The sequence below is a fragment of the Pieris rapae genome, chromosome 2 (assembly GCF_905147795.1).
Source record: "Pieris rapae chromosome 2, ilPieRapa1.1, whole genome shotgun sequence".
Classification (NCBI taxonomy): domain Eukaryota; kingdom Metazoa; phylum Arthropoda; class Insecta; order Lepidoptera; family Pieridae; genus Pieris; species Pieris rapae.
The window spans coordinates 7,733,674-7,761,652 of record NC_059510.1 but is presented as its reverse complement, the minus strand read 5'-3'; the positions used below and the strand labels follow the sequence as shown (position 1 = coordinate 7,761,652).

Below are 27,979 nucleotides of genomic sequence, written 5' to 3'. Positions count from 1 at the left end.
CAAAATAAAACGAATAAATTGTTCAAAATACTTTATTCTCAACAACTTTACGTATAAAACATTCTCACTGAGTCTATATTACTTACATTGTATGATTTTAAATGTAACCTAATTTAAACATAAAATTGGACTTTCAAATGTACAAGTAGTAAATCTAAATACATATTTATTTACACTTAATTCGTTCTTAATCAATTCCTAAACTTAACCTAGTCATTTAAGACATAACAATGATTCAAGATAAAAATATTAGCAAATTGACATTTCAAACTTTTTAAATTATTTTAAATCAATCATATTTTTCTGTGAGAAAATGTGAATGCCAAACAAAACGCCTTCAGCAGTTTAAGTCATACACATTGGTAATTTATAGCAAATCCAAAAAAAGCTACTTCTCTTAACAAAGAGTTGCTACATTTTTTGAGTTCGAATTTGGTAACCTTCAAGTACATTTCAGCTGTCTTAGATAAAAATATTATACATATTTTAACAGTCAAGTAATAAAGCTAATGGCAGACTTGTTAATATGACTAAAATGAATAATAAAATTCATATTCATTGCGGAAATGGAACCGGCGTGGTATTTATTCTACTATAATTCATATGCCTTTAATTTTTATATATTAATTATCCAGATGGTTAATGTCGTACTATATGACGTAAAAATAAGCTAATTTAGCAGAAGTTAATTCCACGACGGTTTCTTCTCGGTCAGACTATACTAAAATGTTGCCAGTTTAAGGTATTCAAATTATTTTTACACAAATAGAGTATTTAGAGTTTTCAAAACCCGTTTAATATGTATTGAGTAAATATGTTTTTACTATACTACAAAAGCTCGATAGTGGCTACGCCAATATTTGCGTATAGGTGGCGTTTCTAATAAAATATATAGTGGTAACAATTAGTGTCAATTAAAAATGTGTTGCCATTACTAATATATTTCTATAAAATGATTGTTCAACAAAACTTGTGCGCTTCTTTTATATTTTTTTTTTGTTTTTAACAAATTATTTTTTTAAAAGCATACAATGTTAAAAAAATATGCGCAAACGTGTTATCTATTTCAACAAACGTCGGATTTCGTATTAAAAACGTATTCATACATTTGTCCTGAGTAAAAATGATTTAACAGATTTTTAGACTAGATTTGATTCTTATCATAGAAAGCTGATTTATTGTATGTTAAAAGTTATATATTTGATTAGGTTATCGTGTGGCAAACTAAATAAAAGAACATTGATCTTAGCGTATTGTCTCGCGTTTTTATATTAATTCTAAAGGCGAGATATCACTTAAGAAACTACACGTACGTTAAAGACAAAATAAATATGATCACAACGAAGTTATCGTAGTAGTGACTAGGTGTTATTTACCTAAAGACAGATCGACAGAAAACTATTCCGTTGATCAGAGAGCTTCAGCTCTAAGGGTAAGATTTAGAGTCGTGCTTAGCGCTAAGTGTGACTCGTATATGTCAAAATCCATTTATATTTGACACAACGCTAACTAGTTTTTAAATCCTACCCTCTAGTGGTTCAATAGAAAAACTTAAGATGTATTTAAATATTTTTTTCGATAAGGTTATGCAGAAAATCACAAGATTTTAGTAAAAAAATGTATAATGTTGCTCAAACTGACTACTAGTGGTAAAGGAAAGTTTAGGGACTATATATTTTTGTTTCAAAAACTTGTTCAAATTCGGGTAACTTTAATGATAATTTCATAAAACATTTAGAATACCCGTCTTTGCAGGATTTTTAAATTCCTCAACAAACTTGGATTCACGTATACAATATGTAAAGAGGTAAATCGATAACACTTACAATATATATAATATACAGAATAATAACCCCGTACATGGGTGCATCGTTGGCAATGAAACTTGCTTAAACGTGAGCGCACTTAAACTTTCGCGTCATTTAAGCCGCCAGTATCGTTGTTGCCTTGAGGAAAATCAAATACAATTTTTAACACCACAAAAGCACGGTGCAAGAATAGCCCTTCCAACTGTAATGATCTCATAACATGTTGTTAATAAAAAATTATTTGCATTTTGGTATTCTGTGGATACAAATCTCAAAGATTATTAAACAACATTCCAAGTGCGCTCCTAGATTATTTCTATTACAACGGAAACTGTAGTTCAACCAAATTCCTTTTTTGAATATTAATGTATTAATACATTGATAAATTTCTATAAAATATTAAGTAGCATCGAAAAACGGATCCAAAAGCTGCATTGTGATTCGTCGGACGATGGCGACCAATCACAAACGACGCGAAACGATTTTTCAAAACCGCATTCTAAACTCCACAGATACCGAACGTGTGAATATGAGCCATAAACAAAAGTATTTCCGGTATGCGTTAACCCACATCAATAGAATTCATATGGTACTGCGCCGGTACTCTGTAACTGCTAATTAATTTCATTTTTAATGTTATGTACCAGATGATCCCAAAAGAGATTAACGTCCGGCTGGGTATCGTCACCAGTGAGCAAAACGGGATGCTAAAACGAGAGATGCAATGACGTCACGTTTCGCGCTTGATTAAAAGCGTATCTCGTTCATAGACACTTGACTCGTATCGTTTAACCAATGACAAACAAGCAATCGTTTTCGATTGTAGATGCGTGATACTTTTGTCCGTGGCACCGTATAAAAGTGTGATTATATCTATTCAGTCAGATTAGGAACAGAAATTTGGCACATGCATAATGGAAGCATAGAAAAGCTAGAATATAATTTGCAAAACCATTTAAAATTTTAGCGATCAATATGTTAAAACAACTATTAGTTTTTATAAAACCTATAAAAGGTAAATTTCATTACGATATATTTATTAATACATATATTATTATCACAAGTCATGAAGTAATTATTCTGTATGAAAAGCTTGAGAAGATTTCGTGGTAGGTATAAGTTAACGTATACTATTACAAAACGACTGCTGCGCATCTTACAACTTGCCAAATTATTTACGCATACATCTTATGTTTCTAATCGAAAAATCGTCCGTATTCGGGACCTACTCCACGATTTTAAGCTTTAAATGCATTTTCTGCAAGAATAATTCATAACTTGCGATCCAAATTAATTTGTAAATCTACTAATACACTTAAATGAAAAACATTATCAAATAAAAACCATTTCAACCTTACATTACCAGTACTGTCACCTACTAATTTTAAGTCACCAGTGACTATAGGAATATATGAATAAGTAAACGAGTCTTTATTTAAAAAATTGTATTTCATTTAGTGTTTTCGTATAAAAATATCATCGCATTTCTATCATGTACATGAAGCTATTATAATGGCAATGAAAATCCCTGATATATATGTCAAGCTTAAAACTGGATGGATTCTGCAATTATGTACATATTATGATTTCAAACTTAGCCTCTATAAAACTTGATATAGGACCAGAAGGAAAACTTTCAATTTAAATTTATATTGTCTTTCGAAGACATACTCGAAAGCTTTCCTCCTACAGTCAGTGTTTTTGATCAAAAACAATATTATTGTCTATGAAATTTTTTAAACCAATCATAAGTGAAATTATTTTTTAAATTTACAGCACTTGAAGTAATCCCAAAACTGTCAAATATGATCTGCCAGCCTTGAACCAAACATGTTCCCTGAGATTCAAACCAGACTGGGCTAGACATTAGTCTCAAAAGGACAGCATAATTCAGGGACTCTTTAAAAATGTAATCACTTTCACTTATGACTGTGACTGTACAAACTTTCTATTAAAATAAGAGGTAGTGTTAACGAAGCTACATAAACTAAACTATTTACAATAAAACTAATTACACAGTCTAAAAAATGTACTACGATCAACTAAGTAGGTACATAGTGAGCAAAATAAAACAATATGTCTTTACGATTGCACAAATCTCGATTGATAAACGTCAAAACTGACAGATATACCGTGCAAACAAAACCTAGGGCATTATTCTCGTGAATGTCACATTCGTACATAATGTAGTCCATGACAAAAATTACCTACAGTTGTAGAAGTTTCGATTTTAGCTCTTTTTAACACAAGAACTATGCCCCATTCTGTTCGACTTTGTGTCATCATCGAAATTGCAACTGTCAATTTGACAGATAACCTATGAGATGCCAAAGTCAAAAATGACATTAAGACCAATATGGAGTTAGCCAAGATCTCAAAGACAAGGAAGATAGCGGAAAGCAATCGTCAAGCGCTATCTTCCGATCTTTTGTCTCCTTTACGACTGTTCAATTTCTTTTTTATATCTAGCAACATTTGTTCGAAGGACATGTCATCGCTCCGGCGCGGAGGGGGAGCGGACGCCTGGCCGTGAAATGCACTCTCTGTATATTTTGCCTCAAGCCCATCTGTTTGAGGAAAACATGTATAAATATAAGTATTTTTTTTTACATTTTCATTTGAAAATTGATTTCTCAAAGATAATATTGAAAAGTATTATCAAAGAACTGTTATAGTACTGTAATAAACGTCTCCCGTCTACATTGAAATTTAAAAAAAATAACCCTATGCCTTAGCCCATGTAGATTTACATCACATATTTACAATCTATAAAAACTTACCAAGATCTGCATAACTCTGCCTGCAGAATGCTCGTCTACCACCAAATCCAACATCATACTGAGGAAATGATGATGCCGCTTCAACGGCTGACCACGCGTCCCTTGGTCGCTGGTAAGTTACAAAACCGTAGCGAGACCTGAAGTTAGTAATACATTGAATATTTGCCAACTACACGACAAATAAAATGAATCAGTCAATTTCAAAAAAAAATGATGCAATTTAAGAGTCTTTGATTTTCTTATTTGGTGATTGCGTCAACTGTAAATATTGTTTTTACATATATTACCTACACATTGTCTATGCTTGAAAAGGAAATGCTTTTTCGAAAATTTCTACAAAAAATACTAATTACTTACTAACAAGAGGAGGGAGGGGCATAAATGGGGCCCCTATGAAAGACAAATATTAAAGTGGCATTTCAATTGAATAGAAAAGTAATTAGTATCAGTCAGGCTGTAGTAGTTTCTAAGTATTAAATTAAGTATAGACTTTGTCCTAAATATGTAAAAAAAATATAGTATTTAGGAGTCACACTAAACACTAAATCTTGACTAGAGAGAACATAAAGATTCCATCATTGATTACTTACCCGTCTTCTTTGCTATGGAGTCTAACTTCAGTAACGGGTCCGAACTTGGAGAATTGACTCCGCAACACAGACTTAGTTATGTCCTGCTCTAACCTTCCCACAAACACTATCCGTCTTTCTTCCACGGGTGTATTGCTCTCTCTGTAACGCATTAATATAATCAATATTTTTAATATTAGTACAACAATGTAGTTTATAATATTTAACCTTTCAACAGCATGGCACTCCCACTAGGAAGGGGGTTGACAAGGGGGTTTTAACAGACCATTTAAATTATCTTAAAAAATATCTGCTAAATAAATGTTAAGTTTATATTGTTAGAAATACATCACTATTTATAAAGGGATTTCTTTTTCAAATTAAACACCTATTGATTTTTATAATTTGGGCTTTTCTTACCTATCTTCAGAACTGTAAGAATTCCTAAAAGATGTCGCCCTAGAGTTATTGCCTCGGAACGTGCTGGAACCTTCTATTGAGTTTGATGAAGACCCACTAGTATTGGATAGCGAAGAGGAACTGAAAGAGATTATATTATGTTAAAGACATACTAGTTATTTATTATGGCTACTACATAGTAATTATTATCTAAAATCGAGAAATCAATTTTTCGTAAAGAGAAGGTATCTTCAAAAATATAACAAACAATGACATATAGTAGCTTATCTTTGGTGTTTTAAGTTATTTTAAATTATAGATAATTAATAATAATAAACTGTCGGTAATAAACCTCGCACAGTTTAATACAATTATATTAAATAAAATCAACCTAAGAATATGATCTGACACAGTTAAACGAAAAGGAAACATTCAATTTAGTTGGTTGGGCGGGTAATGTTATTATGGCACATTCCGTTGATTATTATTTTTACCTGGAAGAAGTAGTTGTGTCAGAACTCTCAGAGACAGTTGGTTTTCTAATTGGCGGTGTAAGTGACTTGGTCTTTTTTTCGATCTTTTGTGGACTTTTCTTAGCAATTGAGCTTTTAGTTTCGGCGTACCTCGATCCAGATCGAGCGGAACGATAGTCTCTACGCATCGGGGGTGATCTATAAGGAGACCTTGAACGTCTTTTTCTTCGATACGGTGAATCAGATCGCCTGTACCTCTTGTATCTTCCACGGGACCTTGAACGCGTTCTAGTTCTTGATCTGTGTCGCCTATGTCCACGAGAATGTGATCTAGAGCGCCTGTATTTAATTTCATGCCGATCTTTTGAACGTGAACGTTTCTCTTTTATAGGCGATTTTTCGCGTTTTAAGTCTTGCCGCTTATTTTCAGTCTTTGGTAGAGGAAGCTTCAAATCCTTCCTTTCAGGGCTGCCCTCACTAGACATTGACATGTCACTATCGTTTCTTTTTCGTGGCGAAATTGTTTGATCTATTGGTGTTTTTTGTTCAGTTACTTCAAGTGTGAGTTGTTGATATACTTCAGTGCAAGCGGTTTGAACCGTCGCAACACGGGTTTCTGGTTTAATTCTACCTTTTTCTAAATGAAGAATGATTTTGTCCTCGCCATGGTCTGCATTTTCGTCATAGTCCCGGACAATAATGGGTTTAGGGTATACAAATTCTAATTTGTGTACCGGTGTAATTAATTTTTGTTTTTGGTCCGGATGAGAATTTGTATTATGTACAGTTGTAGCTTTTTTCATTACGACGTCTTGTATACTTGCAAAGAGAGAATTACTAGATATCTTTGTGTCTACTTGTTTTCCTACACTTTTTAAGGTAGCTGCTATATCTTTGTAGCGTTCTTCATCTATTTTTATGTCAGCAGCTTGATCTTCTTTAGGACTAGGCTCAGCTTTCATGGATTCGAAAACATTGTGTTTTAGGATATTGTCAGATTTCTTTATTTTAAAGTTTATAGTAGATTTATTCTCTTTTGCTGGAGACAGTGGTTTATGTCTTTTTATTTCAGGTATTGATTCAGTTACCTTGAAAACTTTTTCGTCCGTATTTGTTCCCATACTTACCACGATAATTTCATCATAGTTTTTGGGTGGCTGATGGTAATAAGGTTCGTTCGATTTCGGAATCGGTATAGAAATAATGGGATTAGCAGACATACTAACAATTTTCAGCATTTCGGCATCACTAATTAATGGTTGTAATTCCAGGTTTTCAACTTTTGGTATCTTACTCATTATAAAATCTTCGTCTCGTTTTCTTAAAGCCTCGGCCTTTAACTTCTTAGTATTCATAAGAATTTTTCTAGATGCCTCACGAATAGGGTCGAAAATCTTTTTAGCCGTCTCAGAACTGACAGTAGGTTTATTATTATGTTCTTCAATTGCAGGTTTAACAGCAGCCGGCATATCCCGTGGACTGCTGGAAATTGCTTTATCCAAGTTAATATTCCCTGGCATTTCTGGGAATATTGCTTCTGGACTAACTTGCGCCGAACTTTGATTTGAATTATTGTTTTCACGGCGTAATTTATATTCTTGTAAATTAAGCTTTTTCTTTTTTTGCGGCTGTATTTCATTTTCAGCTCCGTTTGCAGATTCATGTAAAACATTTTCGACGTTGTCGTGGCTTCGTTTTTCCGTAATTTTCGTTATATTTTGAGGTACTTGTACGTCTTTTTTATCTTTAAATAGAGTAACGTAGAAATCATCGCCATTTGAATGTTCTTGTTTGACTTGCTCAGCAACTCTATCAGTTACCTCATTAGCATGTTTAATTTTTTCAGTAAGACCATGACTTTTATCACTAGCATGCTTAAATTTCTCTAATCTAGATTCCTCTAAACTGTCCTTAACATTATTAACAGGAGATTTTTCAGAAATAGTACTTTTTGATTTATCAAGTTCCTTAGCATCACCATGTCTAATTATAACTTCACACTTATTTTTAATAGTTAATTTAAGACTACCATTAGAATTTTGACTACTTGCAGTATCACTTGCTTTAGAAGCATTTTTCACCATCACAGAACCGTTATCTTTATCCACACTACAGTCAGAAATAAAATGCACAGGAGATATTTTCTTACGTGAATTAATGTTAGCATTTACTTTTAAAGTTTCTTTAGTACTACATTTCTTTTTAATGTCACTATCATCATCACTAGCACGATTGTTTACAACTTTTTTCTTACTAGCATTGCACTTTTCACTTTCTTCATCACTACTTTGATGATACACAATCTTTTTGTTCTTACAAGATCTGTGCCTTGAACTTAAGATCTTATTATTACTGGATAAGACCTCAGGTTTTAATAAACTACGGCCGCCTGTTATGTTTGGAAGGCTGTGCCGTTTTTTAGTGGTACAGTAGTCATGATCTGAATGCACAGGGCTTGGAGATCTTCTTGCTGTAGTATTTATTGTTGATGGCATCTGTAATAATTTAAAGTAAAAATTACAGACTTACAATTCTGCTATAAAAATTTAAATGTGATATTATTACTTACCAAAATCTGTCGCATTTTGTTTTTGTTCAATTGGACACCTGCATCATGTAATCGCATTCCATTGGTTAAAGTTGTTATTGGTTTAGATTTCACTATAGTTTCCACCTTAATAATTTTTTCTTTCTTTTTATTTAATTTTTCGGTAGCTTCAAATTGCTCTAATAGAGAATTTAAATTGTTTGCCTCAAGCACTGGGATAACAGAATCATTACAAGACTCAACATCCACAAAATCATCAATCTCATTTTTTACATCTCTTTCCTTTTTAATTTTTTTTTCTATACAAAAATCAAAAACTGTTAATTTTGGTTTTAAGGGAGTCTTAGCTAAAGGAGTGAGAGAAATTGGCTCCTCTTTTATGTTGACTGTTTTTAGTTCAGGGTGTTGATCTTGTATAGTAGCTGGGTTTATAGCTGGAATTTTGTTTATACTGCTCTTGTAATTTGCATTAGGCTCAACACAGGCTATTACAGGTGTTTTAGTATGGTCTTCAGACATTTTGGATTCAACAGGTTTATCAATTTCCATATCTTGAAGCTTTAAATCATCTTGATTTTTTATACTAGGAGGACATGAAGAGGTTATTAAAAAACTATTTACATCTTCTTCTGTAAGAGTTTGGGGTATATCATCAATTTTTGAGCTATTGTTAGATTTGTCTTTACAATTATCAAAGGACAAATCAGACAAGTCAAGATTCAAATCTTCAAAGCTTAAACAAGTTTTAGAATCTATATCTAAGCAAAGATTATGCATTGGTGAATGAGGTACGCTGCATGATCTTTGAGCATTTTTCAACTTATTATATGGCATATCTTCTAACAGATACCTTTTTAAATCTTCAATATTAGGCAAGCCTGCAAGATCTGTTTCATTAATAGGCAATTCTGTCTCTATTTCTGTTTCTGGATCAGGAATTATTACTTTTAGAATTTCGCTCTTATCATCATTATGATCGACAGCAAAAAATTCTTCAACAACATTTTTTTGTATTCGAAAGTCTGATTCATCTGGCAACTTCTCAGGTATTAAGAAATCTTCCTCAATAGGTGGTTGTGAAAGTTCTTTGACATTTTTAATGAAATACTCATCAACATCTTTAACAACAGGCTCATCTTTAACAGCCAATATATCTTTCTCCTCTATAAAATATTCATCAACATTTGAAACTATAGATGTATCTAAATTTATGCCTAAATTACCTTCACATATATTATCTGAGGGGTTTTGTTGGTACAAAACAGAATTATCAGTATCAGTGTGGTTAGATATGTCATCCGAATTTAGGTATTCTCCTTCGTCTTCATTTTCATCATCTTGTTCTGGTTCTGGTTCTTCATCTTCAGAGGAAGAACCTTCCAAATCTAAATCTGGATCAACAGCAAATACCTGGATAACATCATAATCTGCACCCTCAATGAGAGAGGTATCTTCAGCTGAATCTGGATCCACCTCATTATCAGATGAATCAATTCTTTCATCTATGGAAACTTCTTGAACATCAATTTCTTCCTCATCTATACTTGAATCATGACTGACTTTTGTTATATTTATCTGAAAAATTTGATATTACTTAGAAAATTTATCTCTTGAAAATTTTATTTTCATTATTTGTAATTTTATTTTTATTATATTGATTTGAGGCTGCTGGTTTGATAAAAATGTACTATGATATATGATTAAAAAATTAATTTAAGTTTTTTTGTATAAAATATATCTTTCTCATATTAATTAGACTCAAGAAATATATACCTTCTGATTTTGGCTCCACAAATTTCTGTTTTGACTATTCCAATAATCTTCTTCATTACTTTCCTCATGTTGACTGGATGCCTGATCCTGTAGGTATTCAGGACTGTTTTGGTCACAGCTACCTTCTGATGACAGTGACTCACTTGTTGTACGCATAATCTTATGGTCTATTGTGCGGTAGCGAGCATGATGATACACATTTAAAACATGAGACTCCATGTCTGCAACAAGTGAAAATTATATTTATATGATATATATTTTTTTAAATAAAATTTTTAAAAAAATTACTTAGTCCTTAAAAACTTAATAAGAAAGAGATTTTGTTATCACTGGCAATCACAACAAACTCTAAAATATAGTGTTAAGAAGTGTCACTGTCACTCAGTAACTTCACAATCAGCTGATGTAAATAACAAAACAGAAAAATTTAAAAACGTGAAAAAAAAACAGCAGAAGATATATGTACAATTACAAGTGAACCTCAAAATATATAGGAAAGGTAGGAATTGAATATGTTATGTATAAAATAATAAAATAATTTACACTTAGCAAAAATCATACAACTGAATTTAGTTTATAATAAGCATAACAAACTCAATTAATTTCAAAATTTTAGTACAGACATTATTATTTTGGAGTCATGCATTAAAAACATATTTTTGTTTTATGAGAAACCATCCTTAGTCAAGCATAAAATTATATAATTTCTGGAATCATAGATGACATATTTAATCATCAGGTTCCTTGTTACATTGAGAGAAAGATAAACTAAAAACAAAAACTATTATGTTTGAGGTCCCATTACTTTTTGTTGTATATTTATGTATGGTGAATAAATTTTTAAGCCTGAGTCATTCTAACAACAAGTATGTGATCAACTTACTAAGCTAAAAGATTCTTATTCAATCTCAAATGTTATCCAATGTTTTAAAGATATGTTAAATCTTTAGTTTATGAAATAAAACAGATTAAGTTGTATTTCATAAACTAACGATTAATAATAATAAATTATATTAATAATAAATTATATTAATAATAACTTGTTTAATAATAATAAAAGTGTGAAATTGAAAAAAGATTTATTACATAAAGTTCGAGATTCATCTAAATTAAGACATTTTTTCCTACTATCTATGATGGCCGTAATCAAGTGAAGCATTGATTTATGCAAATAATATAATATATTTACATGTATACCTTCCACTGTGTTAAGAGTGTCCACTATGTATGAAGTATCAAACAAATTTAAATTAATATTCTTGTTGGCATTAGTACAATATATTCAATGATTTTATGAAATTTTACTGCTATTACATTTTATAAATATACTATTAAGGCATTATAAATAACACTCTAATGCTGATTATTAAACTATTATTTACTTATTTATATAAAATTATTTATGAAATAAATCAGTAAGTAATTTCATTACAAATATTTTTTCTTGAGTATATTAGTCACCTACCAATTTTTTTTTTCATAAAGTGTGGAAAAGATGACTTATAATGCACATCATTCAAATACTTAATTACCTTTTACCACTAAGTGTTTTCAAAATGTTTGTTGTAAATATAACAAAAAAATAAATAAACTTATATGAACTAAAAATAAAAGGCTAGAGGTAATGGGTATCTATGAATGCAAATTTTAGGTCTTAAATTTGTTATCAACATCGGTAATAGCTACTTTTATCATGATACTGTCAGTATAAGATAGAGATTTAAATTTTTTGTCATAATCTGCAAATAGGTTAAATGATCACATGATCCTAAAACATTTAGCCTTTATTCAACATTACAGTTTACAAGATCACAGTTTCCATTAAGCTTTCGCTACAGTTAACGGTGATTTTGACCGGTACAAAAAACACAGCAAAAAGTCACTCACCAATGCTAGGTTAGGTTCGATTAAATTTTGCGCTAAAACGATGTTCACGTATTAACTACTTGAAAACAACTAAACATAACGTTAAAGTAACATTAGAGTGAATATAGATCGTTAATACATGGAATTATTATGTTTTTAAAGAGAATAAACAGAGATACAGTGACAAAATGCGCGGAATCCTAACCTTGATAGCGAAATGCTTGATAAAAGTTTCTAGTTCAAGGTCTTCTGTAAAAACTGAAAAGTCACATGAAGGCGTTACACAAACAAATATGTAACATCATTGCAACCCGACCAGAAATCTATTTTAAGAAAACAACAGACGAAAAAAGCACTAACCTTATAACCACCTCAAGTGACGGCTTTATCCATATAATATTACTTTGGAATACTTGATGCTGCTACATATAAAACACAGTCCGTAACAGTCACAGAACCCTTTTTTACACTTTTCTGCACTACACGAAACACACTTTTTTGATATTTTCTTTTAAAAATTAACACTTTTCACAAAACATCACATGCTAAAACTTCACGCACGACAACTATCAAAATTTTCATTTGAATGTTGCCACTTCACTCAACTTTGACAGCAGACAAATATGATATTTGACGCATGGATTTTGACTTGTAAGCTCTACGTAGTAATGACGTCGCTCCATAATCATATTATTATTTTCGTAAGACTCAATTAAGAAATTTAATTCAACCTTAATGCATTGTTCCTTCTTGATTACGTTTCATAACGAAATAAAGTTGAAACTGGTAGGGTATGTAAAGGTAACTTTTGTGTCATAACTCATAGGGGTTTTTTACCTGAGTAACTGTCATTGTGTACCTCATCCCCTTCCTGACTCTCCTTTAATAAAATAGCCAGAGACAAAACAACATTAACTTAATCTGTCTTTTATTTGAATTTCTAAATTTTTAGGTCTATTGTGATTTGTGTATAAGTTGTATAAACCTAAAAAAGACCGCTACGTTAAACTATAGGCCGCCCGTTGCATCCCTTGTAATTTATATATACTGTGTTATTTGTATTTCTTTAGCAACGAAGTGTAAATAAATAAATAAATAAAATAAATAAATAATCACGAAATACGTTAGTAATATTATAAACAAATTCTAAGGATGTTTATCTTTATTTTTAAATTGATTTAGCACACTTACAAGACGTCCATTTTTGTCCAATATCCATTTTGTTGAAATTGATATAATAAAATAACCTACTCTTTTCCAAGACCCGGTTCGTTGAATGTATGTATTTCATATATACCTACTTAAAAGTACGTTTATTAATACGCACAATATAATCAAAATGTGACGATCTGTCTACAGTGACGGATTTACAAATTTTCAAGGCAGTGAAATTTTTGCCGCCATCGCAATAATTGTCATGTGCTAGATTATTTTTCGAATTCAACAATTTCATTTCGTTACGTTTTACGTTGCACGTAAAATAATTTATATATAGGTTTGATTTATGAGCACTAAATCTTACACAAACCATCCAGTTCGCAGCTGTAGTAAGACTGACACTTTTAGGTTTATAGAGGATAGTGGGAAATACGTTTTCTGCAATTTCGCTCTTTTCACTTATGGAAAGTGCGGGCCAATGTCGATTACTGATTGGGTAGGCTGGGCATAATTTGTTGGAGACTTCTGTATAAAATAAAATCTTTTTTTATGAGGTAGCAAAAACAATCGGTTTCCAAATTTGCCGTCATAGACTCCAGCCTACTCAGGCTGCTGCTAAATACGCCACTGTCTGTCTATTTAGTTTCAGCCCACATAGCTTAAACTATGAAAAAGTGCAGTAAATATTATAAATAATTATTGATAGATGTCACGAGGTGGAGGTAGTGCAGACGCATTGGCAGTCATCAAAGAAGAACAAGTATCGCCTGTAAACAGTGCTAGTGTGATTGACAACGAACAATCGGAAGATCCTCAAGATGTGCCTAATCGATGTCCTTGTAAAGGTAGATATTTTTATATTATAGGTAGCTGGTATTTGTTATAAGTTTTTTTTTAATTTATAAAAATATCGATTATATGTTTACGCCTGACTGCGTCGAGTAAGGACACATTTTGGTCTAAAGGTATCGAAACCAAGACTACGAGAATTTCAAACGCTTAGATAAAGCAGTGTTGTTCTAGTGGCTTTAGGGTTTAACTCTTATCCCTGACGTTCGAGGTTATGCACCAATGGACTTTCTCTCTTTGTGCGCATTAAACTCGAACGGTGAAGGAAAACAACGTGAGGGCCGGCTTGTTTTAGACCCAAAATGTGGTGTGCGTCAGGCAGAGAAGGCTGATCACCTACTTGTCTATTAGATTTACAAATGATCATGAAACAGATACAGTAATCTAAAAGACCCTAAACAACCAAAGGTTGTAGCGCCATTTCTTTTAGATAAAGCTTTGTTTCACATAAAGCAGTAGATAAGTACTGATATAATGATGATGATGTAATGATAAAGACAATAAAAGTTAAATGAGTATTAAGTAAATTTTCGGTTTAACTAATGGTTAATCCTCAACTCATTTAAACGATAATAATATTTTTTCGATATGTAGATTGTTAATTATGCGTGTATCTAAGTATTTAAAATTCGGAATATCAATACACATCTTTTATTTAACATGTTTATAAATTATTACATTTCTTATTTAAGACCGACTCAGTCCCGAAGAAGCGAAGAGACGTACACAAGAGATAGAGAAACTTCTGAAAGAGAAAGAAGATACTCTCACAGCAGAATTTCAATCTCGAATAGAGAAAGAAATTAAAATGATGAAAGAGAGATTTGACTACATTTTACAGTTAGTATGCCTTTACTGAATCCCGTTTTACATGGATTAATGGATTGCAGTGGCTTGAGCGTGCGACTCTCCTTGAGGTCGTAGGTTCGAACCCCAGCTGTGCATTTAACACTCGCTCGTAGGATGAAGGAAAACATCGTGAGGATACCGGCATGCCTTAGATCTTAAAAGTCGACGGCGTGTGTCATGCACAGATGGCTGATTACTAACCTACTATGGGGTAAGTAAGTTATCATTACTACGTAAGCACCATGTGGGGGGCGTGTATTATTTACTTTTTACACATATTAACCACATTGTCTATGCTTTAAAACGAAATTAATTTCCTACAAATGTAATATACGTTTATGTACAATTATTATTGAGAGCTTACTTTTGCGGACAACAGGAGGGGGGGGGGGATTGGAAATAAATTGCAGTACGGTTTTTTTTTTCAAAATTTCGAGTAATGAAACAGAATATATTAGTACACAGACTTCTTGAGCAGTTATTTTCAGGAATGAACAAATAAGAACCTCTCACATGATGAGGGAAGCTCACAGAGAGAGAAAGGAGAAGGTGTCAGCGCTGCAGACGCAGTTGGAGTGCAAGAACTTGGCCGGTTTGATGTTCGTCATGTGTTCTGAAAGACGGAAAAGCAGGCTTCAGCTATTAAGGATTGTTGAAGGTTATATTATTTCTTATAAAATTGTTTTTAAAATAGTTAAAGGCATAGTTTTCAATCTCCGCTTAGATCTATGGCCGCTAGTTAAACGGTTTGGCTGTTAATTGAACCTCTAATTAAGATACTTGGCTGCGACATGTACACTATAGTAAACTAATTAAATCTTTCAAGGACTAAGTCATAACAATACTGAATGCCTTTGAGAAGTAGACTTTGAAATCAGAGTTTGAGGGAATATTATTTGTTAATTGTTTTATTAAGCGAACCTCTTTGATCTTAAAATTCATATTTCATTTAGAGATGGTATTTTGTCATCAGATTACACAAACTACATAACGGGGTTACAGCATATCTTGGCTGAAAGTCAGGCATTAATATTAAATTTGTCACGCGGGTATAAAACTGCTGCAAGAGTTGAGCAGGAGTGGAAAGAGAAAATGGACAAAGTTATTAAGGAGGTGAAATAACTCCATTTAAATTGAGTATAATTTTGTTTTTAATAATCTTAAGTTACTTTTATATAATATATTATATATAAAAACAATATATCAATTTTTATTTATTATTTTTATTCAGTAAATTTTACCGAACCTTAAAAAATTCACGATTCGATGAAAAAAAATTTATATGTTAATAATTAAGATTTTTTATTAAATAATTAATAATCGCTTTCTACATACTATTAAGATAAAACCATAAATATTTACCCGGCAAATAGTAATTGTAATAGTGCAATATCGGGAAAACATTTGATTAAATTTGAGAATATTTATCTATTTACATAAACAATAGAACCTAATAGGTTTCTACGAAGGTATGGTCGGCGTTTTTCGACCATTCCACTGCGTCGGATTAATACAATCTGAGAAATATTTTTGCGCGGTTTATGACCGTACCTGGATTCCCAGAAGGGAATGTTTTATTTATATCAGTTGCTACACTTTGTTGCGCAGACTCGCATTTAACTTAGGCAAAACAAATTAATAAAAAAAAAAATATTATTAAATCGATTTGTAATTGAAATTATTTATACAAAATGTTTAGAAGGACCACAGAGTATCATTGACATGAAAACATAAAATAGATTTGTTCGTTAAAAAAGTATGCGACTACCTTCAACTATTATTATTTTTAAATTATTTATAGTTTTGATGTCTTCACGCTTTTATGAGTTCACAATTTTATTTCAAACAAATCTATTTCATTACATACAGTCAGCGATTGAGAAATAATTAAATATGTACTTGTTCAAACCAATACTTAATAACCTAAACCCTATTTTTATTGATGAAAATGTCAATTTTAGTTCCTAGGTTTCATATACCACTTCGCTGGTGGAACTCCTGAAACAAACCAGTATTTCTTTGACATCCCTGCCCTGATGAAGACCAAAGCGCCTATAAAGGATGACCCGAAAGAGGACCCTTGCGATTGTTACGAGGTTAAACAAGGTCGGTTTTATAACTTTCCTTTATTTTGTAAAATCGTAAAAATTACTAACACATATTTTACTATGGTCTATGTTCTATGTATTTTTGTTTATGGTATGATTTCTAACAACTTAAAGCAAAAAAAATGCACCTTTTCACTTGATATTCTTAATATTTTGCTTAATAAAAAATTCTGATTAATTAATTTGCTATATTTGTTTTAAATATTGTAGAATTGTTTGATGATTTGCTTTTGTTTTAAAAGAGTAACGAAAGTTTTTCGCGCCGGCTTTTTCACTCGGCCAACACCCTCTGTCTTCTTTGCCGATGAGTAGGGATGCCAACAGGCTCAAATTTAATGACGTGGAATAAGTGATACCATGATGATCTTATGTTCCAAAATAAACGTATTTTATTTTATCAACAGAAACTGAAATACGTCAGGAAAAGAATTGGTGGGAAACGATAGAAGGTGACGATCCTCCCTTCATAATATTCGGTGACATGGCTGATTTTAATCCACCACAACGTAGGGAGGTTCTAAAGTCTGTTAAAGCCGCTAAAACGGCACCAAAGAAATGGAAAGAATACGGTAAATTGTTTTAACCATTAGTATGCATGATTATTGTTCTATATAAGTAGAATCAGTTTGTAGAATTGTAAGGCGTTATCTCTGCGTACTAAACCGATTTTGTAAATTACTTTACCTATAGAAAGCTACGTTATTTGCATGTGTTGCAAGTTTATAAAACCTGAACAGACTCGGGACAGAATTTGTAAAGTTGAAAAAAAAACGATTCGGCCATTTTTTAAAAACGTTACGTTACCTATCGATGTTACGTTACGAACGAACATTATAACGGGAGATATATCATATATGTATACGTATAGTTGAGTTCAAGAGTTGCTTATAAAATAGTCGTGCGAAGCCGTGCAATTGTTTCATGTAGTTTTAAATACATCGATAAATACGAAACCATTACTAGCTATATTAAATACCTACTTACATATTTTGTGAGTTTTTTTTAATGCTTGTATTAAAATTTATTGGTGTAGCTGATGTCAAAAAGAAATTAGATTCATATATTTATATCTCCTTTCTCTCCTTTGTTGTTTCAATATTATATGAATTTCTTTACAGTTTTCCATGAAATGTTTCATAGTTCAAATTGTCCAAACTTGAATACAATAAAAGATGAATTTTTGAAGCATCAACCCATAGAACAATGGGAATGTCGGCAAACAGATAAACAATCTCTTAGAGGAGTATGAATACTATTCTTATCATTTTCTAATTCATGACAAAAAAGCCTTATTGTCTTTTAAACTAACTGTTTCAATATCTTTAATTGAAATATGAAAAAAAAAATCTGTTTGTATAAATAACGATAAGAATTTAGCAGCACTACATAAATAGCTTCAATTTCTTTGGTCATATTTGGTTGACAGATACTTAAATGTTTTCGACGCTGCTTTATTTAAATCAAAATTCTAGCGACTTGATTGAATATCGAACGTTAATTACGTCTCTATATTCGAACTACCTTACTGCGACTTAGACAAGTAAGTGATTTATCTGCCTGCCGTGAGTCGCGGATTTTTGCATTTGAGATGCCGGATTTTTTTTAAGTGACAGGCTCAAATGATGTTAAGTGAGTCTCAGCCCATGGTTTCCTCTCGATGTTTTCCTTCTCCGATCGCGGTCACTCAACGTCAACATACACTAAATGTCCATTGATACACAACCGGGGATCGAATCCACTGGATGAGAGTCGCCAGCTAACTGTACGGTTATTATGAAAGCGTCTTAATTATGTTGCATAACTCTTATTTTACAGTCTGATACGAGCCAAAAACGAATTACCAGAGCGAGTATCGATATAAGAGGAACCATGGGATCTATACTAAAAATTATGTAAGATAATTTTTTAATCAGGTATTTTCGCTATGAACGATTACTTTTTGTTTTTGTTTTGACTACTGATAAACTGCGATATACCCATCAAAAGTACTTATTGCACTTGCGATTCTCCAAGGTAGCCATGACGCCTTGATCTATTCGTGTCATGTCTACGAATATTACAGTTAATTACATAAAATTCGTAAATATTTTATTAATATAGGTATAGTATGGTCCTATATTTTCAGTACATCTAGTGCAGCTCCGACGGCCGTTACAAAAGCAACTCTGCTTGGAGCGAGGGACTCAATGGAAATTGCATCTACCACGAAATTGGTAGGTACTATTTTAACCATATTTAATTAGCTTGTAGCTTAAAACTATCATTGATACTACTATATGTAGTATCAACTAATATGGAAGAATTAACGATTTTGCTAGGGATAGAATAGATGAACGAATATTGTAAAACACAAATTAATACAAAAAATATTCCAATTTTAAATAATTTTAATTTGTAAAGTCTAAAAATTGTTCATAAAAATGCTTCGAGAAAAGTGCCGCTTTTTTGCTCAACCTTTGATGATTTTTTTTTCAGCGCGAGAAGCAAAGGCAATCAGCGGATGCAGGGGCGCAGAAGGTTGTCTTGAATGTAGGGAAAAGAATCGTAAGTTTATATCTCTTTAAAACAGTTACAGTTTGTCAAGCGTCACTAATATTATAAATCTTACCTGTTGAAACGAGCTTGTATTAGCAACTGGTTCGAATTTAATTAATATTTGTGGTCTGTCATCTATTTATCTCTGTAGTCTATATAACATACCACAAGGACCTAGAGTGTTAGGAATAATAGCTAGAAATAAAAAAAAATATTCACCCAAACTTTTCCACTCACATTATTTTTTTCCGTTGCCATGCAGTTTTTTTAACCCTTTCGATCTCGTCGGCACACCGCTTTTTGGTTTTTTTCTTTTGGGCCAGTCCATTCGGTTAACTGTCATCTATATAATTCATCATAAATCATAATTCCAGGATTCACTCTTCAATGAAATGATAGAGGATAATGAAGAGGAGGATGTGCCGCCACCGTAAGTTTCTTTTTTTTCTAAGTGCATACATATCTAACTACCTATCAGGCATTGGAAGCTCATCGTTGTTGACGCCTAGTCCACGGTCTATAGAACCACTGTCTATACACAAAATTATTTTGTCTGTTGAAGCCAACATTATCTATTCTTCCCAAGGGTTTAATAACAAATACTTTACATATTTATAGAGACGCATACAAATTAGATGATGACGATGTGGCGGATGAATCATTATCTGCACTTGGGTATGTTAATCTGCATTGTTCCTTACGTTAGGTTCTAGAAATTATATTCAGTAATAAAAAAACTTTTATTATATTATTTACAAACCTCGACGTTTCTAGCGGTTTGACTAGATGTTAATAAAGAAGTTTACAGTTGAAATTTTTAATCTTTATTCATTATTTTTACTTTTAACTGGATTTTAGTTTCGCCTTTGAATAGAACTCAACAAATTACAATTGAATTAAAAACTTAGATATACTATAACTACTACATATATACTAATAATAATATTTTTCAATATGTAAATTGAAACATCTACCATTACTTACTCGGCACACATTTTAGTTTTGCAGGAGTACCTTCCGATCAATCGACCTTAAAGTGTGTCAAACTCACTTATTCAATCGCTACCTGAGCGATTAGGGTCTCTCCATACCTACTGTGAGTAAATAAAAGATGTCTATTGTCGTCTTTTATTTACTTTAATGAACATTTGAAACATAAGATGCTCAAATAGAAATTCATGCGAGAAATGATAGCATTTAAATTTCGTGTTTTGGTTATAGTATTTCTTTTTTAACAATGTGATTACCGTTTCTTGTAACAGTTGTTTCACAAATTAAATTTTTAGGAGTTTGCACAACGACAGTTTGAGTGTGATACCTTCACATGTTCCTGATCATGACCACAAAATCCACTACGAAAAGGTATAATTTAAAAGTTTATATGTATACATAGATAAATATCGTCAGGATGAACGATAATAATTGTAAAACATACTATTTATAATACGTAATCGTTATATGATATATATTAATATGTGCCTAAAGGGTTGATTCAACCAAACTTCAATTTATACACGAGTAACTTTACCAGGAATAATCTATTCCATGATTTTAATCTCGAGTAAATCCATAGTTGTTTCTCCACGTAATTGATACGCAAATCGCAGAGAGAATGATGAACGAAAATAAAACTCGGCTAATAAATGTTGTTCTACAACGGGATAGTGTAAGAGCATACATCATGTCAATTCGATTTTGCCGTATTATAGTGTGAAACACTACAGTAGCTGTAGCTGTAGGTGTCAAACGACAACTAAAATATTAATTTTTATTTTTGTTTTAGTTTTATTTTCCTCATCATTATCACTATCATCAATCAAATTGTTTAAAGATTGCTTTATACAATGCCAGACTATTAATTTAGTTCGTTGCGTTGACTTAAAATAAAACAATAAAACACAGAATAAATATTTGTGAAATGATAGAAATCAGATGATTGGACCGACTGACGCCATAATAGCCTGAAGTCTCTATAGTATCAGAAAAAAATAGTCTAGGCTTACCAGATTTGGTACAGTGGCCAGATACTTTTCGTTTAGACAATTTGGTACGCTATTACAAATAATATATCAAACAGGCATGCCCGATGGAACAATGTCAGGCAATGAAAATGGATTCATTCATAAGAACACTACCTCCTTATATGCAGGCCAGTCCCTTCACCCATTACGAACAAACGTTTGATGAGTACGAGCCCTGTTCTCCAGGTAAGACATATTTGTCCATTTTGATTGTTTATACATCCGGAACGGTTTAGCATTCATCGAGTTGGCAAATCGTATTTAAAATAGATTTTATAGAAAAAATAACCTTGTGTCTTGGAGTTAAGGCTCTTCTTTCAATCATAGAATCGCTAGATACTTTGTGACATTGTTTGCTTTTAAGGTTTAAAGGATATTTACGCAATTTTTACGCTTTTCTTCGAATTACTTAAAAATTAATGAGTGTATCTTTGTAAGCAACAAATGCCCCATAGTAAATTAATTGATTCGGTGGAACTATATAGCGAGGCAAAGGCATTCACTGGCGTCATGTTAACTTTACAATTTGTAGCATGGTATTTCCGTCTCCTTGATAATTTCTTGAGGTTCAGGGATCATAAACGCTTTGCTAAATTTGAAAGAAAATCTGATAAGCCGTTTGAATTTCATAAGTTTTTATACTAAAAGCAGCTTGTAAAAAAAACTGTATCTTTCTTAATAATTTTTACATGCAACGTTGCCGTATTTGGTTATGCTTTTATGCAAAAAGAAAGGAAATACCGTAAATGTATGTTTGGCAAGACACCTTATCTTTTCACCTCCATTTTTCGCGGTGACAGAAATTATTGGTTATGAATTAGTCTATGCCCAAGTGCGATCCCTTATGCCGGCAATTTACATAGAATATACGATTGTTAACAATGTAAACCAACCAAAGGTAAATAATTAAAAAGGTTAGGCAGTTAAATTACGTGGCATAGAGTTTACTCTTATTCATTGTTTATGGCATGATTTAGTAAATATAATATGATAATTTCTATCAAAACAACAGAACAACTACAAATCTTGAAGCAGAGGATAGAAGAGAAGAAGAAAAGGGAAAAGGTCGATTTCCATCTGCTAGAAGAGAGTCCGCTTAGTGAATGGCCGCAGACTATAGATGGCGTTGGTGTACAGACGTCAAATACTTCCGTGTCTTTGCCCCCCTGTACTTGTGGCATTAAGAGTCTTTCTGACGTGTCAAGTATTGAACGAGTTTTCAAAGGTATTAAAAACTAATGTCAAACAAGGTGACCTTTTTCAGTTTTTTTACCACTTCATTCGGAGTTTGTAAAATGTCGTATAACCCCCAATTAGGCATGAAGCAACTTATTAAAGGGTTCCCAATACGACTATGACCTAATGTTTATTCCAATTCAAACATTACACTATTGTAAAAAGCTAAATCAAGCTAAACCCTTGTTAACACAAGTCCTTTTTTTCGTCTGTTGTGTTCACTATATAAATGAAAGAAATACCAGTCGAATTGACAAACTTTTTCGGCTTTTATAAAGTTTATTAATTAAAACTGAATTAATTTAGAGGATTGAGAATAGGAACTGATTAGAGATGACATTTACGAGTTAGTCTATTGCATCGGTATTTAATTCATAAAATAGTGTCTATATAGGGAAAATATAACTTAATACTAATTCTGTAGTAATGATATTATAAAGAGGTTTTAAAACAAAACTATTTGGCCGATTTCATTTTTTTTACTATTATAATACTACGTTGTCTCTGAGTAACATAGGTATTTATCCCCATTTATATATCCTATATTATATTTTAAAGTCCTGTTGTATGTATCCTAGATAGGTCGTCTAAGAATCTAAGTTTCAATAGTTGGTTTTAGTATACTCAAACCTTTCCATCGGTTTTTAATACAGATAAATATTAGGACTTGTCATTAATAATAGTTTTGTATGCGATTTGTGTATCTTGTCTCTTTGGTATGTAATATGTAGATGTTTTATTGTAGTAAATGATCATAACCATTTTTTTTAGTGACCGACTTGATACCTCTAAAAGAAAAGTTGGAAAACATCAACCAGCAATGCTTCTTTCGCAACGACGTCGATTTTAATCGTTTCGGAGTTATTGGTCTGGAAAATGAAGTCAAAACGTAATTATACTAATTATCTTTTTATAATAATACTAAAGCACTCTTTCATCTTAGTGAAATTCTGCTTAGGCTATAATGAGAAGTACAGATAGTACTTTATCTAAAAAAAATGGAATACAAAGTCAAAGTCAATATTTATTTATTTATATAGGTAACATATTGTACACTTATGAACGTCAAAAAAAGAAATATTAAATGATTCTTATTTTAAATTTACTGCCAGTTCTCAAATCAAGGGCGTAGAACGGAAGAGAAGAACTGGCAATAAACTCTCCGCCACTCTTTTTAATCGCCAAGTTTTTTTTACACAATGTTTGTAAGGAGCTGCAACCACTACACCATGTTCCATATGACATACATTTATTTTTGTCAAACGAACTTGTATGGTCACGTGGCAAAGGGTGAGCCGATATCATTTATATAGAAATTGGTTTGAAAAGTAATTTAAGCCCCAGATATAAGCAAAAAGTAAAATTAAAAAAATTGTATAAAAAATTTATATTTCTTTTTTTTTGACGTTCATTATGTTACCTATATGATTTTTTTTAATGATTGTTGAATTTCAATATAAAATTATTGATAACCGTTTGCATTCGCTCTAAGCTCTCTTACACTGGAAAACTGCAATGTATTTAAAAAGTGTTAGAAATCTATTTCAAATTTCAAATCTATTTCTATTCTTGCAGATCCCCGACAGAAAACTTCGCCAAGGACCGACTACGAAACATAACAAAAATATTAAAACAAAATCCCAGTTTATGCGAGATATTCCAAGCCAACATACGTTAAAAATAAACAATTACGTGAACATGTATTTATTTCTAAATATCTATTAAACAATTATAAATAATACGGACATTTTAAAAATACTAAAAATATACGACAGTTAATTGATAAACTAATTAATTAACAAAGGCATCTGATATAAAATTAATTTTTGCAAAATCCGATTCAGTATCTTTAAATTCTTCGTTGTCAAGATAGTTGTCAAAAGTCCTCTGATCAATGATTTCTATTCCTTCAAAAAAAACTTCGGATCTGATTTTGTCAATGTCTTTCAATTTTTCCACAATATCATCCGATGTTACTTCAGTAATACTTGGCTTCGAAAAAGATTTAGCAACCTCTATTCGAGTACTCTTTTCTGGTATTGGAATTCTCGATTCTTCTACTTTATAGATTTTTATATCTTCTTTAGGAATTTTCTCTTCTGATTTAGGCCTTGATAGGTCTTCAAGCTTTGGTATTTTGGTGATGGAGTCACTAATTTTTAATACAAGGGGTTTATTTGGGACGACAACATCACTCACTTTCGGTGAAGGAGGACCTAACTCGAATGGAATGACTAGACTATTTTGCAGAGCTTCAACTTCTTTGCGCCTAAATTGTTTTCTTTCTAATTGCTTTTGCAATTCGTCAATTCTTTCATCTTTAAGCTTTAGTAAATTATCTAGATGGTCAACCTGAAATCAAATTAAATATATTACATTGAATTAAGGAGGGTATTATAATCCTTCGTTTTTGGCTTGTAATTTTATACTCTTATGATTAATATATATTATCAACTGTTAAAGACTGCCTACTTCAGCCAAGATTTAAAAAAAGGACTATCGCTTCAATCCGTTGCTAAAAGGTCTTACATTGTAGTAAGCTGGGTATTCAATATCGTACTAAGTAATATAATCACTATTTACATGTTAAATTAATTTAATAACAAATCATTTCTATTGTGTGGCATTATTTGAGCCTATGCCTAATTATGCAGGTTGTGTTTTTATCAAGAGTAACACCCAGAGTGTAAGCTGCTAGAGTGTAAACATATGGACCAACAAAAATAAAAACCCATAGAATAATGTAGTGGTCTAATTATCCCTAGTGAAATGGAAGGCGATACCTTTTGTTTAAGCACTTCAATGGATTCTTTCGCGTCTTTCATCTCTTCTTTGAGCGACATATAGGACTCGTAGCATACCACCTTACGTTGAACCGTCTCTAGAATTCCATTAATACGCGACTTGACCGGAACAACGAGCACGTTTGCTGCAATTATACATTTACATGATTTTTTTGTTAAAGTACTGTCTTAGGTAACCGTGTTTCAATAAAACCCAATCGAAAAAATATTTTTTGCAAAAAGCACGCATCGTAAACTCTGCCACAAAAGGTTAAGTATTATTTAGTTCCTATAATTTTATTTAATTAGTCATGTACATTCCATTTCTTTCACTTTTATTTATAATAAAATTATACAGAGGTAAAGTTTGAGAAGGCAATTTCTGAATCAATTAAAACATTTTTGAAAATTCCGTAACCAATTCAATTCCAAAATTTGGCTTTCAGCAACCGGAAAAAAATTGTAAGGTTGCCCATGCAAAGCCGTGGTTGTTCTATACAAAAGAGTTTGTATACCTACATATCTTTTCGTCCTATTAGCGCATACGCGGTAGACACATTGTATTACACGGTAGGTACTTCTACAGCACGATCTTTTATATAAAAATCAATTGACGTTACGATTTTTTTTATCTTGCTTTTAAATAAATTTTGACACATCCCCATACGCATAACATATAATTCACATGATCCTGATACATATGTTATCTATGTACCTCTATTTAAAAAAAAACATAATTAAAAAGTTGGTACTGCACCTTCATCTCCACAAGTCTCATAGTAACTACCACCGCTTGATAAATTTTGTTCCTGGTTCATACTTTTGTTTAGCTCTTCATCCCGGCGAATCTTATCACGAACTGTAAAATAATTAAACCCTTGCAGCAAGGAATTATAATACTAATAACAAAATTTAATATTATTGCTTTGATTCAAACTGTTTCAAATATGATTGCTAATAAATTGAAATAGGCGCACTCGTTTGCGTACGAATAAAATAAGATTCTAGTAGTAGTAGCCCAAACTTATTGCTTTTACATATGTTGCAATGAAATGTTTCATTCTTAAATAGTTGTTTTGTACGATATTACTCTGTACTTTATGGTCATGTAGGTATAATTTCCTTACCCATAATAAGTACTCTCTCGATAACTCCCGGCGCACAGTTAGCTAGTTGCTCCATTGTGTTGCAGCATAAATTGAGCCTTAGTTTCTTAAGGACCTTTCTATTTAACGTCATCCAGTTATTCAATTTCAAAGAGTGGCTATTTCGCGGCGGATAATTGTGCATTTCAACTAATTTTGGATAATGGACGCCTAAGATCTCAGCTAGGAGTACTGAAACATTTTCAAAGTAATTTAAAATTCTCCTGTCGCGGTGTTTGTGGTTAAACGCCTCCGAAACGGCTGTCCCGATTCTCATGAAATTTTGTGTGCATATTGGGTAGGTCTGAGAATCGGACAACATCTATTTTTCATCCCCCTAAATGTTAAGGGTAATCCACCCCTAATTTTTTTTCAAATTTAGATAAAAACAATTTTTTAATTTTTTTATGATACAGCATTAATAAATACATATACCCCTAATTTTCACCCCTCTACGATCAACCCCTATTTTTAAATTATAAATGATATACATGGCAAAACGACGTTTGCCAGGTCAGCTAGGTTTTATATATGTATAATAATATCAAATAAACTACGGTAATTATTATTGAATTAAAAGACTTCATAAGGCTACTATGCAGACGACACTCCGCCATGTGAATGTGTATCTCTTTATATATTTAATATGTGGTAAGAAAAGCTTTGTATCTCAAATACCTGCATCGGAAAAATCCCTATTTATCTTTTTAGTGGGACGTGATAGTTTGAAAGTGTCCACCCAGGCTAGCACCGCCTCGATATCCGACAGGGGTATTGGCGACTCCGTTATAGACATTATTTTAAATTATTTATTTATTTTTAATTTATTTCACAGCTCTGATTATACGTTGAGAATTTCGCGTTTGTCATGATGAAAATTGTGACAGCTGGCCAGTCACAAATAGAATCTAACGAATGAAAACTTTATTCTAACCAAAAATAGTTTTAATTAAACATATTATCTTTATTTTAAATTTTAATTTAACTAAAATATTTTTTATAGTTATTTCGTATCAACAATCTTTCAAAATAATAAAAGGAACTCTAATACTCCTATTATTCTTGGATTAGATATATCA

The 27,979-nt window shown here is 31.9% G+C and overlaps 3 protein-coding genes across 3 annotated transcripts; 1 reads left to right on the top strand and 2 right to left on the bottom strand.

The window, feature by feature from the left end:
• Positions 1 to 18: 18 nt before the first annotated feature.
• On the bottom strand, positions 19 to 12,772 carry LOC111002869. Its single transcript, XM_022273130.2, has 8 exons — positions 12,577 to 12,772; positions 10,351 to 10,571; positions 8,599 to 10,152; positions 6,051 to 8,524; positions 5,578 to 5,697; positions 5,179 to 5,319; positions 4,589 to 4,725; positions 19 to 4,375 (listed from the first exon to the last, which is right to left on the bottom strand). The coding sequence occupies exons 2-8, from the start codon at positions 10,567 to 10,569 to the stop codon at positions 4,215 to 4,217; spliced, it is 4,806 nt and encodes a 1,601-aa protein (XP_022128822.2). The 5' UTR covers positions 10,570 to 10,571; positions 12,577 to 12,772; the 3' UTR covers positions 19 to 4,214.
• Positions 12,773 to 12,932: 160 nt separating this feature from the next.
• LOC111002870 lies at positions 12,933 to 24,669 on the top strand. The gene is made up of 18 exons (XM_045631997.1): positions 12,933 to 13,017; positions 14,081 to 14,219; positions 14,916 to 15,063; positions 15,561 to 15,730; positions 16,046 to 16,185; positions 17,034 to 17,178; positions 17,585 to 17,749; positions 18,299 to 18,423; positions 18,996 to 19,072; positions 19,306 to 19,393; positions 19,656 to 19,724; positions 20,090 to 20,145; positions 20,334 to 20,390; positions 21,002 to 21,077; positions 21,793 to 21,922; positions 22,749 to 22,961; positions 23,744 to 23,861; positions 24,548 to 24,669. Exons 1-18 carry the CDS (start codon positions 12,952 to 12,954, stop codon positions 24,648 to 24,650), a joined length of 2,085 nt encoding a protein of 694 aa, XP_045487953.1. The 5' UTR covers positions 12,933 to 12,951; the 3' UTR covers positions 24,651 to 24,669.
• A 94-nt stretch (positions 24,670 to 24,763) lies between these two features.
• On the bottom strand, positions 24,764 to 27,747 carry LOC111002887 (sperm flagellar protein 1-like). The gene is made up of 5 exons (XM_045632721.1): positions 27,579 to 27,747; positions 26,883 to 27,092; positions 26,513 to 26,614; positions 25,756 to 25,901; positions 24,764 to 25,324 (listed from the first exon to the last, which is right to left on the bottom strand). The coding sequence occupies exons 1-5, from the start codon at positions 27,694 to 27,696 to the stop codon at positions 24,764 to 24,766; spliced, it is 1,137 nt and encodes a 378-aa protein (XP_045488677.1). The 5' UTR covers positions 27,697 to 27,747.
• Positions 27,748 to 27,979: the final 232 nt, after the last annotated feature.

Bases quoted from the DNA above. Each gene is read 5' to 3' on its own strand.
- LOC111002887 (XM_045632721.1), bottom strand. From the start codon at position 27,696: ATGTCTATAACGGAGTCGCCAATACCCCTGTCGGATATCGAGGCGGTG. The intron at 26,615-26,882 runs GTAAGGAAATTA...ATTATTTTACAG, and splicing joins CGAGAGAGTACTTATTATGG to TTCGTGATAAGATTCGCCGG. The intron at 25,325-25,755 runs GTATCGCCTTCC...ATTTGATTTCAG, and splicing joins TTGAAGTGCTTAAACAAAAG to GTTGACCATCTAGATAATTT.
- LOC111002870 (XM_045631997.1), top strand. From the start codon at position 12,952: ATGCATTGTTCCTTCTTGATTACGTTTCATAACGAAATAAAGTTGAAA. The intron at 15,064-15,560 runs GTTAGTATGCCT...AGTTATTTTCAG, and splicing joins AGATTTGACTACATTTTACA to GAATGAACAAATAAGAACCT. The intron at 17,179-17,584 runs GTCGGTTTTATA...TTTTATCAACAG, and splicing joins TTGTTACGAGGTTAAACAAG to AAACTGAAATACGTCAGGAA.
- LOC111002869 (XM_022273130.2), bottom strand. From the start codon at position 10,569: ATGGAGTCTCATGTTTTAAATGTGTATCATCATGCTCGCTACCGCACA. The intron at 10,153-10,350 runs GTATATATTTCT...CAAATTTTTCAG, and splicing joins TGTGGAGCCAAAATCAGAAG to ATAAATATAACAAAAGTCAG. The intron at 4,376-4,588 runs GTAAGTTTTTAT...TTCCTCAAACAG, and splicing joins GCAGAGTTATGCAGATCTTG to ATGGGCTTGAGGCAAAATAT.